The 12167-nt window shown below is 42.7% G+C and overlaps 1 protein-coding gene across 2 annotated transcripts in view; it reads right to left on the bottom strand.

Annotated features, from left to right (window-relative positions):
- KDR (kinase insert domain receptor) overlaps nt 1-12167 on the bottom strand; it is a 46477-nt gene that overhangs the window by 16400 nt on the left and 17910 nt on the right. For both annotated transcript variants that reach the window (XM_007075880.3, XM_042984510.1), the window contains exons 12-20: nt 11907-12015; nt 10498-10839; nt 8264-8410; nt 7806-7937; nt 4018-4124; nt 3449-3584; nt 2978-3082; nt 1544-1657; nt 878-966 (exon numbers count right to left, since the gene is read on the bottom strand). In XM_007075880.3, coding sequence (XP_007075942.2) covers nt 878-966; nt 1544-1657; nt 2978-3082; nt 3449-3584; nt 4018-4124; nt 7806-7937; nt 8264-8410; nt 10498-10839; nt 11907-12015 — 1281 coding nt within the window. The remainder of the gene's footprint in view (nt 1-877; nt 967-1543; nt 1658-2977; nt 3083-3448; nt 3585-4017; nt 4125-7805; nt 7938-8263; nt 8411-10497; nt 10840-11906; nt 12016-12167) is intronic.

Genomic DNA, 12167 nt, shown 5'->3' with positions numbered 1-12167 from the left:
ATTTTCTTCCATTAAGCCTAGCTCCTTCTTTATGTTTTATTTTTTAAGTTTATTTTTACCTGTCTTGAAAGAGAGAGCAAGCAGGGAGGGACAGAGAGGAAGACAGAATCCCAAGCAGGCTCTGCACCATCAGGGCAGAGCACAACACGTGGCTCGAACTCACGGACTATGAGACCATGACCAGAACCAAAATCAAGAGTCAGACGCTTAACCGACTAAGCCACCCAGGCACCCTGCTCCTTCTTTAGCTTAGAGATAAATGCCTGTTTCAAGTCTATCCCAGATACACTTCCAACATTAGGGTGCTCTTTACAGAGGGGCTGACATTCCATGGGGCCAAATATTGCTAGGAGAGAGAGAAAATAATCCAAAGCCATCTTTCTCTCCATCCTTCCCTTTCCTCCTCCTCCTGCCCCCTCAGGCACCATCTATAATGGCTCAGTAAATTAGAATCACAAAAAAATAAAACATGAGAAGATATGTTCCGCAGTAGGTAAAAGAGGTTACAACAGCCAAGAAGATTCCTCACAAGTTCTTTTTTTTTTAAGTTTATTTGTTTATTTATTGAGAGAGAGAGAGAGAGAGAGAGAGAGAGAGAGAGAGAGATAACAAACAGGGGAGGGGCAGAGAGAGAGAGAAAAAATCCTAAGCAGGTTCCGTGCTATCAGCCCAGAGCCCGAGTCAGGGCTTGATCTTATGAACTGTTGAGATCATGACCTGAACCAAAATCAAGAGTCGGACACTTAATTGACTGAACCACCCAGGCGCCCCCTCACAAGTTCTTCACAGGGTTTTAACAAAAGAAGATTAACCTGTATCACTTTGTGTTTTCTTCCGTTTTACAATGTGACCAGAGCTGAGTTAAGAAATGACATACCTTGTAGGGGACAAATTCATTTCTCTTGCCCCTTAAGTAAGTTGACAGGTTTCCAAACTTGCAAAATTCCACAATCACCATGAGTGGCCCTGCAGACAGCACAGCATGTCAGAGAGAAAAATGTTTCCACTCATGTATCTCATCAAGTGTTTAATACACTGATGAACAAGAAAATACCATAGAAGATGCTACAACCTTTCACTGGGGACAAGATCACAGAAATCAGTGGGTCACAATGCCCTTACAGCGTAGGTTTTCTTTTTCCAAAAGGCAATCCCACAACCTGATCAACCAAAATTTCAGAAGAAAATCCACCCTCTTGCTTTTCAACACAATCACCTAAGAGGACTCCATTTCAGGGGGAACTACTCTTAAGGTCTTTGCTTTCAAGTTTTTTTGAGAGGTTTACTTTTTTCATCTGAACATCTATTACACAAGTAGCAAACTGCAGTAGAGTGAGGCAGCATTTTTTAACTCACAGGAAGTTCCAGAAGAACTTATAGAGCCCATTAAACCTCCATGAAATATATTCGTATCTAGGAATCTGGCATAGTATCCTAAGTTAAGGAAATCAAGGCCATGGGAGTTGAGTGGTTTCCTTGAAACACCAGCAGAGAACTAAATGCCAGAATCATCAGGCAACCAAAACCCTCCACAGATACTCACCTCCTGGCTTGGTACAGGCACCTAGAAGATTGACCACATTGAGATGGTGGCCAATATGAATGAGGATCTTGAGTTCAGACATGAGGGCTCGGTGTTCACTGTGTGTGGCTCCTTCTACAAATACACAGCAAACAGGGAAATCATAAATGTGGGCATTAGCTTAAGAGGATCAGTGCCCCACTGCATGCATGTGTACAACTTACCCTCCAGGGACAACACAGCTGTAACCAACCCAATTTACAGATTAAGTGCATTAAAAGTCAAATATAAATTATATTTTCCAATTCTAAATCAAATTCTTACTGTAAGTGCACCCAGAATGTTTGACATTTAAAGGAATCCATTGTGAAGTCTTTTGCAAAGCAGAGAATACATCTGCAAATGGAATCACGCCCAGATTTTCTTTCCTTTACAAAATTGGATTTTCATGTATCAGGTTGACTATGCTTCTTAGGGCCTGATTATTTCAGTGCTTCCTGGTAAGGAAGCAACACCATGTATTAAATATCCTTATGTGTTAGGGGCTATGCTGAAGTTCCCGCCAATCGGTGCCAAGCAGGAAATTTCACAAGGGCCAGCTGGCAAGGCCAGTTGGCCCATGAGGCCGATGAGGCTAAAACTGCGAGAGTGATCCTGTACACTTCCCTCTAATTCACAGACGCGATCCACACCTCAGACCCTGATGAGCCACCTCAGAATGGCACACTCCCTTAGCCACAAGGGCGACGAGGTGGAGGGAGAGAGAGAGAGAGATGGCTTTGCAATGCACAAGACCTATGGGCCAAGGGTCAGTGTGCCTCATCAACGAAAGCACATCACAACTGGAGCTAAGAGCTTTACATACACCACCTCCCCAAATTAAAACGACAAGGCCAGAACACCATTACCATTAGGATTAACAATTGTTTACAAGGCTTTTAATGTTTAAAATGTCACCCATGGTCCTTTTGTCCCTAGTGCAACCATTATCTTTTATAGGAGAAAATCTTTTACATACTCCAATCCTAGGAGACATGCTATTTTTGCACTCTACTATTTTTACTTATTATATTAAGTTTCTTTCCACGTCTCTACATGGTCTATAATTATCTTACCAATGCACCATAAGAGATTAAAGAACAATTTTTACATAATCAAGGTATTTTTTTTTTCCTAGAGTCAGGCCACGAAGTACAGCTGTGCATGGGCTCCCAGGCAAAGTGGGGAAGTGGATGAAGCTGAAACCCATCCTCAACTTTGCCTGGAAGGCCATGTACCCTGGCAGGACGCTATGAAAGAGGAACTTGTCCCCAATTTGCACAAAGGCATAAGCTGGCTACATGCTTGGCTAGTGGGCTCACTTAACTGCAGGGCTGCTGATACAAGCCTTGCATTACGTCTGCAGACCAGATGAAACAGATAGAGAGATACATCACCATGTAATTTTGCTTTTACCTTTTAACATTTTGACAGCCACTGTCTTGCAAGTCGCTGTCTTGTCAATTCCAAAGGCATCTGCTTCGATCACTTGGCCGAAGGCACCACGGCCAAGGGGCTTACCTATAGTCAACAACGACACCAAACCAAACAGACTTGGACTATTACAGCATCAAAGTGACACAGAGATTCCGACTAGATCGGATCACCCGCACACCCCAGTTTAACTTGGAGAGTCCAGCTCACTCCCTTGTCTTGGCTTAATCATTGAATAATATCTCCCCTGCTTCACTCTCCAAATGCCCTACTTTGGATTATTGTAGAGGGACCCTACTTCTAAGTGACCAAAAGGATGATGACTCAAATTCCACAGACAGAATGAATATTCTGAACCTGAATCCAACATGTGAATATATCTGTCATTGTCCAAAAGGAGGAAGAGATGGCTTGGTAAACCCAACACCAAATTAATATCACTTGAAAACACACCTAGTTTCAGCCGGTCTCTGGGAAATTCCCACTTGCTGGCATCATAAGGCAGACGTTCACAGTGTTCATCCAAGGGCAGTTCATCTGGATCCATGACGATGGACAAGTAGCCTGTCTTCAGTTCCCCTCCATTGGCCTGGAAATCATTATTCCTTCCAGTCACACACACTCTGTTGTCTGGCTGTTGTTTTTTTGTGTGCTTATTATTGTTGTTTATGGAAGCCCCATTCCTGATGTCTCATTTTCAAATAAAATTCATCGAGTTTGAGAGTCAGTCCTATTATAATCCTGCATCCAGTGTCCCCTCAACCCCCAAATGAGCTCTAAATGAAGTACTTAAATCTTAATTACATTGGACAGTCCAAGCCCTTTTCTCCTCTAGTGGCTTCTATCAATTAAAGCCCAGTGGTCCAGCCAAAAGAAAGTGGGAAAGAATGTTATTGTATTGAAATAAAATTGTGCCCATTGAGCCAATAACAATGGGAAGAAACAACTCAAAGAGCCCCAGTCAGCTTTCATTAATCATGAAAACCAACGTACATGGGATGGAAGGGAAATGATTTTGTTACCCGCTTAACGGTCCGTAGAACGATGACAAGTAATAACCAGAAGAACATGGCAATCACTGCTGTGCCTACTAGAATAATGACCTCCAAGTTCGTCTTCTCCTGGGCACCTAGAAAGACACAATGGAATGCTGAAAACTCATACCTTTTGATATAAGAGGACAAAGTTCAACAATAAAGCAAGATCTCAAGTTTACCAACTTGGAAAAAATCCTAGATAATAATAGTCACAAGCATCTAACTTGAAGGGATCTATAACATTCTTTTTTTAAAAATTTTTTAATGTTTATTTTTGAGAGACAGAGAGACAAAGAGAGAGAGAGAGAGAGAGAGAAAGAGAGAGAGAGAGAGCATGGAAGGGAGAGGGGCAGAGAGTGAGGGAGACACAGAATCTGAAACAGGCTCCAGGCTCTGAGCTGTCAGCACAGAGCCCAGCGTGGGGTTCAAACTCACAAATGGGAGGATCATGACCAATCTGAAGTTGGATGCTTAACTGACTGAGCTACCCAGGTGCCCTGAGTCTATAACATTCTTAATGGATAATTTAAAGTTTGCAAAACACTGCTCATGAAAACCTCCAAAGATAAAATTCTTTTTTTTTTATTTTTTTAACATTTATTTATTATTGAGAGACAGAGCATGAGCGTGGGAGGGGTAGAGAGAGGGGGAGACACAGAATCTGAAGCAGGCTCCAGGCTCTGAGCTGTCAGCACAAGGTCCAACACAGGGCTTGAACTCACAAACCGTGAGATCATGACCTGAGCCGAAATCAGACGCTTAACCGACTGAGCCACCCAGGCGCCCCTCCAACGATAAAATTCTAAAGTTAAAGACAGGAATTAAGGATATCAAGGATAGAAATGTTGATGTCTTAAAAGAAAAAAATCATAAGAAGGGTTGAAGGAAGAGCAGTCTTCGATGGAAAGAAAACAGATTCCATTCTACAGGGGAGAAAAGTAGTTATTTGGCGGGGGATGGAATAAATACCCGGTTTTGCACAGAGAGTCTCAGTTTTCATCTGAATGGAGTTTGAGAAAGGATTATATAAGAAAACAAGTGGTCAGCAAGGTACTGGCTACCATGCACCTCCTAGGTGCTCAGTCCTTTAAATATGTCATCCCTCTTGATGTTCTCAGCAACTCTCAGTCTTCAGATGGAGAAACAAGCTCAAAGAGGTTAAGCTACTCCGTCAAGGGCACACAGCAAGTGGGTGGAATGGCGAAGAATTAAACAAGTCTGTCCAACACCAGTTAACCATTACACTACCCTGCCCTTGATTGGCAGGAGTCTGAGTGAAGAAAAGAGAGAAATCCAAGATGAGGGCGTCCCGTATGGCCTGGCAAGATGAGTTGAAACCACCCACGAAAGGAAAGGTAGAGGTCAGCAAGGAAGCGGCAGATGCTCGGGGCTCCAGAGGACGCTCTGAGTGGGAGAAATTAAATGCCAGAGCTTTTGAGCTAGGAGTGATTAGCAGAGAGGTGATAAGGAAGCAATTAGCACATGGGGCTTCCCGATGGATGAGTGCAGAGTGAATCAAATAAGCCGTTCAAGTGGCCCAAGGCAGCCTGAAAAAGGCAGAAGTCCAAGTAAGTAACTAGTTAGCCGAATAAGAGTTAACAGTCTGGAGACAAGTACCAACTATGCCTGGAAGTAGATTTTGTTTCTCTGGTGGTTCTATTGAAGAAACTTTCTTCTTTAATTTTTTCTATTAATTTTTTTTTTTTTTTTTTTTGAGAAACAGAGTGTAAGCACAAGCAGGGAAGGGGGAGGGGGAGAGGGAGGAAGAGAGAATCTAAAGCAGGCTCCATGCCCAGCACGGAGCCTGACGTGGAGCCCAGTGTGGGGACCAATACAGGGCCCAACCTGGGCTCAGTCTCACAACTGTGAGATCATGACCTGAGCCAAAATCAAGTGTCAGACCCTTAACTGACTCAGCAAACAGGCACCTCGTGGCTTTCTTTTTATACACACTTTTTAATTTTTTTTAATGTTTACTTATTTCTGAGACAGAGAGAGACACAGCATGAGCAGAGGAGGGGCAGACAGAGACGGAGACACAGAATCCAAAGCAGGCTCCAGGCTCTGAGCTGTCAGCACAGAGCCCGACATGGGGCTCGAACTCACAGACTGTGAGATCGTGACCTGAGCCGAAGTCGGTCGCTCAACCGACTGAGCCACCCAGGCGCCCCATACACACAGATTTTAAAGTCCATTATACCTAGTAAAGAGTTCAAAGATTCAATTGTCTATATAATTAATATTAATATAATTAATAATTAATACACTATAAAACCTTGGTTTGCGAGCATGATTCATTCCGGAAACATGCTTGTAATCCAAAGCATGCGTATCTCAAAGAGAATTTCAAGAACCATTGGTTCAGTTGTGATCATGTGACACTCATATTGCAAGACATCACTCGTTTATCAAGTTAAACAATCGCTTATTGAATAACTTATTAGAAATGTTTGTTCACCTTGCAGGACACTCGCAGAACAAGTTACTCGCAATTCAAGGTTTTACTGTAATTAAAGCTTCCATGTTAATATTATCTCCATGTTAACATTAGGAAGACTAACCGACACATTAAATATCTACTTCTCTCCTTCTCAGTATTATTCTTTTTGGGAACTAAGTAAATGTAAGTTCTGTGCCAATGTTTCCTACTTAGGCAGGGGTAACCTGCTGCAAACAGCTCAGGGAGATGCGGCAGGGCATGAGAAAGAGCTGGAAGCCCCCACTAGGACCTGCCCTTAACATGAAGCCCTCTGGAAGTGACAAAAGCACCATGCCACTTGAAATTTTTATTTATTTCACACACTTGAAATCTTTATTTGCAAGTGCAATCTATAAAATGGTGATAAGCCTACAAATGTGAAAACAAGTCACCAAGATGCAAGATTTGATAGATTGAGGGAAATAAAATCTAGAGTTTGAGAGACAAGTGAGGACGAGTTCATAAAAATCCATCCGTTTTTCCTTCTGTCACCATCCTTCTTTCTTCCCCTTTCTGTCACAAATTACCTTTCCCATCTGGGAAAATGCCAGATTTCACATCACTCCTGCACACACATAGGAGTTTCCTTTCACATTTAGACACCCTAAAATTTCCATGCCACTGGAGCAATGGTCTGTTGTTCACAATTTTAATTATCTGCAGTCCAATGAAAACTATGAACCCTTGTGATTGTCTGGATAGCACTGATTTTGACGATTAAGCAGTAATTCCAGTGTTTTCCCAAGAAAATATAGAGGTATCACTTCTACAACAAGTTAATCGATCCATTCAAATGAAGAAGAGAAACAAGGGAAAGGAGGATATTCTACCTGCCTGGCTAAGAATTTTCCCATAGTGAGTACTGCCAGGATGGGAAATATGATTCAAGTAGAATTAAAATAACATTGATTATTTTTTCTAGTTGAAATAATATATACTTAGAGCAGAAAATTTACAAAGTACAAAGAATATAAAAAATCACCAAAATACTCCCACTGGGGTGGCTCAGTCGGTTGAACATCTGACTCTTGATTTCGGCTCAGGTCATGATCTCACGGTTCATGGGATCAAGCCCCAAGTCAGGTTCATGCTAATAGCGCAGAGCCTGCTTGGGATTCTCTCTCTTCCCCTCCCCCACTCACACGTGTATGCACTCTCTCTCTCTCTCTCTCTCTCAAAAAAAAAATAAACAAAAAAAATCACCTATAATCCTCCCACCCAAAGTGTATGAGCATATATACAACACAAGCTAATTTTCTAAAAACACCCGATGTGTCCATGAATTTCCACTGACCTTCCACGATGAAAAATGCCTCCACTTTTGCACACCCAAGAACACTGCATGCCCGGCACGTATACAGGCCTTCATCTTCCTTCCTCACCCTGCGGATGGTTAGGTTCCGGTTCCCATCTTTCAGTACAATACCTAAAAGAAAAGAAAAATGGTTGTTTCCATTTATGAGGTGATGTGGTGGAGTTGTTTAGGAAAAAATTTAAAAATATAAATGATGTCTTTTCTTGGATGAGCATCTAATTCCAAAGAGTGATACAGGAGGCACTGCTGACTCATCACCAGTCCCAGCTCCCATGAGAATTCAACAAGGCTCTGAATTCTGAGTCTATGAAATGAGCCAGACCATGGACACTAATATTGCTTTTTTCCTACCTAAAACAAATCAAGGCATAAGGTGGGTTTTAGATCCTATCTCTGAGAATTCTGCAACCAACCAGAGATAGACATAGTCTATTCACCTGAGTCTTCAACAAGTGTTTCATTATCTTTAAACCACGTAATCTGTGGAGGGGGATTCCCAGACGTGGTGCACGAAACTTCGATGGTTTCACCAATACTTGTTGTTTGATTCTCCAGGTTTCCTGTGATCATGGGTGCCACACGCTCTGTGCACACACACACATACAAAAATCATACAACATGTAGTTAAAACTTCTGAAATGGCTTTAGCATCAGTAAACTTATAGTTTAAACTTAATAAACAGTAAACCACTGATTTACTAAGCTGAAAATACATAGAAGCTAATAACATTACTCTTGGCCACTGAATAAAGTTAATGGAAGAAATAAGTCAGGACAGTTGAGAGAGATCACTTTGGACATCCTTATTAGTGATTCTAGCTGGTCGTCACATCACAAAATAAAGGTTGTCACTTTTATGGGGTTTTCTTCTAACTAGACACAGCTTCCCCAAGGGGAAACTTTCCCTCCCATGAAAGTTCGAGACAGTGACACCCTTGAATTCTGCATGTTTCTCTTGGTAAGTGCAAACCTTCAGTGTAATTCAACAAAGAATGCCTTATGTATATTTGGCACTTTTTACAAAACTCACTTACACTATTTCTGTTGCTCATTATCAATCATACGATGGACAAGAATATTAACCTTCTTTTGCAGATGAAATAACTGTAGTTAAGGGGGTTAAACAACTTCTCCAAGTCCCTATAACTCAGTGAACATTTGAACTAATGAGCTTATAAGACTAGTCTGGTGCCATTTCCACTAAAACACAAACAAGCAAGACAATAATCCCTAAAGAAAGTCAAAGATTTCAAAAATTAAGCTCATGGGTATTTGTTTCAATGTACAGCAAAACTTCAGATGTACCCTTTCATCAAAGCATTATAGAAATATCTTGTCCAAAGCAATTGAAAGCAATCTTGCTGAAAGAATCCACTGCAATATTTAGCAAAATGGGATCACCTCAGTGGTGAACTACACTGGGATTTAAGCAAATGTCCTGGGCTCTATTCTATTTCTAAGGATAATTTTAGGAAAACGACTTAGGAGTCCTTAGAGAAGCAAACCAGGTCATTGTGAGCACATATTTCCTGGGCATGGTCTCTTTCATATCTCTTTCTGAATTCTTCCTTTAATTTGAAACAGGACCGGTCCCCAAGATGGTCATATATGTGATAAGATACAAAGGGCCCTGGGAATGACTTCACCCCAAAAAAATTCCTTCTTTTGACACCTAAGTCTTAACACTAGCAAACACTACCCTAGTGTCTATCTGAGGATACCTCTTAAAATATGCCAAGGCCTCTGAAGAAGACATTATTCCTCCAAAACCTTAGTATAGATTCATTCACCTGGGCAGTTCCCCATCTTAACAGTAAAATCAGAGAATGCACACATCCCAGAAACTGGAAAGGGACACTAAAGAGAGGAGAAAATGGAGGGAGTCGGCACAAAGAGACTTTCCCAAGTTTGTCTGATTTCCCCAGAGACAGAGGCATGGCCGCATAGCTTTTGCGCAAGACACAAGGTTAGATAAGGTGTGGAGAGTGGCTCCATGTGGAATTTACAAAGCTATCTGCTCACTAAAATTATCATCCCATTGATCTTATGCTGGACTACACGGGATGACCCAGAGGGACAAGCAGTGAGTGGTGCACCCCTCCCATGGGCTCTCACAGGCCCTAAACAACTCCATTGTCACACTCTTCATGTAGTAGGTATCTTACTGAGCACCTAGCATGTGCCACTGTGTTCTCTGACGCGAGCTACTACAAGGAGTAAAACAAAACAATTCCTCTCCTCATGGACACCGAGACCTCAATGTGCTATGACCGCCTGGTGGTTGCCTGTGTTCTTATCTTATCTACCTCCTCACCACTCTGAATTTCTGGAACCTTCTTAGCTCACAGTAGGCATTCCATGAACATGTGTCTACTAAAATAAATAAATGTCCAAGGATAAAGTAGAAATTTCCCCAGTTTAGGCTCATCCCTCAGAAATCCTAATGAAATCCTATCATTAGAGCTGGCAGGAACCATGCTATTTTCTCTTTTTAATACATCATTTCACCACTATCCGCCTCTTTCTGCCTCAAGGACTTTCAGTGAATAAGCTGAGTGTGTACCCGTCTACTTCATAGGCTCCTATACGATAGTTATTTTCTCACAGTCCCCAAAAGCCCTACACTGAAGGCATTCCAACAGTCTTTGATGATCCAGAGTTGCCTCCCTACCTAAAACCGTGAGCTGTCGGACCACACAATGTCTTTTCTTGGTCTTCCTGTCCTGAGCAAAGCACACATAATCTCCTTGGTCCTGCAAGGATGCGTTCTGGAGCTCCAGGATCAAAGTGTCGCTTGTGCCATTAGAGAACGTGGTGGCATTCATTTTCCAAAGGGCATCCAAGTTCTTGCAGATGGGTGTAGGCAGCTCTCCCACGTGGACTGGCAGAGCCTGAGAGCCAGCCTTGTACCACGTGAGGTTCTCAAATGTAGTTCTGTCTGCAGTGCACCACAAAGACACCCGTTCCTGTTCGGTCGGCTGGGTGCCGGGCTGCAAAGTGATTTCAGGGCCCCCTGAAATACAAAACCCATGGCTAGAAAATGGCGATTTAATTTGGGCAGCGCACTTTTGTCTTCTTGCCACCCCTAGACTGCTATAAAGCACCAAGAAAAGTGAGGCCCTCGCAATCCCAGACGATGTCACACAGGGAAACAACCGCACGAGACAGCTCGGGACTCAAAATAGGTTATTTTACTAAGGTGCAGTCCTCAGATATGTATCAAATCTCCACTTTGAGCCCTAAACACAGTTTTTGAGACGAAAATAAAAAATCCAAGACCTATTTACAGCAGATAATTATAACACGGAATTTTAAAAATGAGTTCCTCATCAACACATCACACTCAATGACATTAAGGCTATAATTACGACAACGAATTAGCCCACGTTGAACTATTTCACCCAGTGCAGTCAGCTAAAGCTTATCCATAAAGCTAAGATGAACAGGCAGAATCAGCAGCATTGGGAGGAAACTGTCCCTATGTCATTACAATTACCTCCAGTCAATGCTGTCAGCTGCTCAGCAGCAAGCCCACCAACACCGATTGAACCCCAAGAAGCCACACACTATGCTAGACTCAGATGGTGGGGACATAACTAGTACCCAGGACTAGTGGCTAAAAATATGTGAAACAGGGGCACCTGGGGGCTCAGTTGGTTGAGCATCCGACACTTGATTTCGGGATCCCTGGGTCATGGGATCAAGCCCCGTGTTGGGCTCTGTGCTGAGCATGGAGCCTGCTTGGGATTCTCCCTCTCCCTCTTTCTCTCTCCCTCCCTCTCCCCTACTCTCTCTCTCACTCGCACTCTAAAGTAAGTTTTTTAAAAATTAAAAAAAACATATGTAAAACCATTCTCTCCCCTGAGCGAACGGGAGTCAGTTGTGCTGATTTCACATGAGCCCAGGAGCTCCCTGAGAAGTCTTCATTTACGAACAAAAGCATCCCCAGTGTCAGTCCAAGGCCTTTTCCAAAACCACCATGCCACTCAAGAATGGCAAGGACCACAGACTATTAGACAGCTTAGCACCCCCTTGGCAAGCGATCCAACTCCCCCTCCCCCCCCAGAGAGCAGTACTCACTGGTCACGTGGAAGGAGATAACCCTCTCTCCTCTCCCAGCTTTGTTGACGGCTTCACATTTGTACAAAGCTGACACATTTGCCGCTTGGATAACAAGGGTACTTACAGTCTATGAAAAAAACAAATCCCAGGCCGTAAACGATGGAGGCTGTGTTCATGCGCATGCATTCGGACTCAAATTCAACCTGTAAGACCCGCCTACTCCATTCATACTCCTGCACTGACCTCTCTCAAATCCACACAATTATCATTATCCTGGTG

This window comes from Panthera tigris, chromosome B1 (assembly GCF_018350195.1).
Source record: "Panthera tigris isolate Pti1 chromosome B1, P.tigris_Pti1_mat1.1, whole genome shotgun sequence".
In the NCBI taxonomy this organism is placed as follows: domain Eukaryota; kingdom Metazoa; phylum Chordata; class Mammalia; order Carnivora; family Felidae; genus Panthera; species Panthera tigris.
The sequence above is the reverse complement of the archived record's forward strand: the minus strand, read 5'-3'. Positions and strand labels throughout refer to the sequence as shown.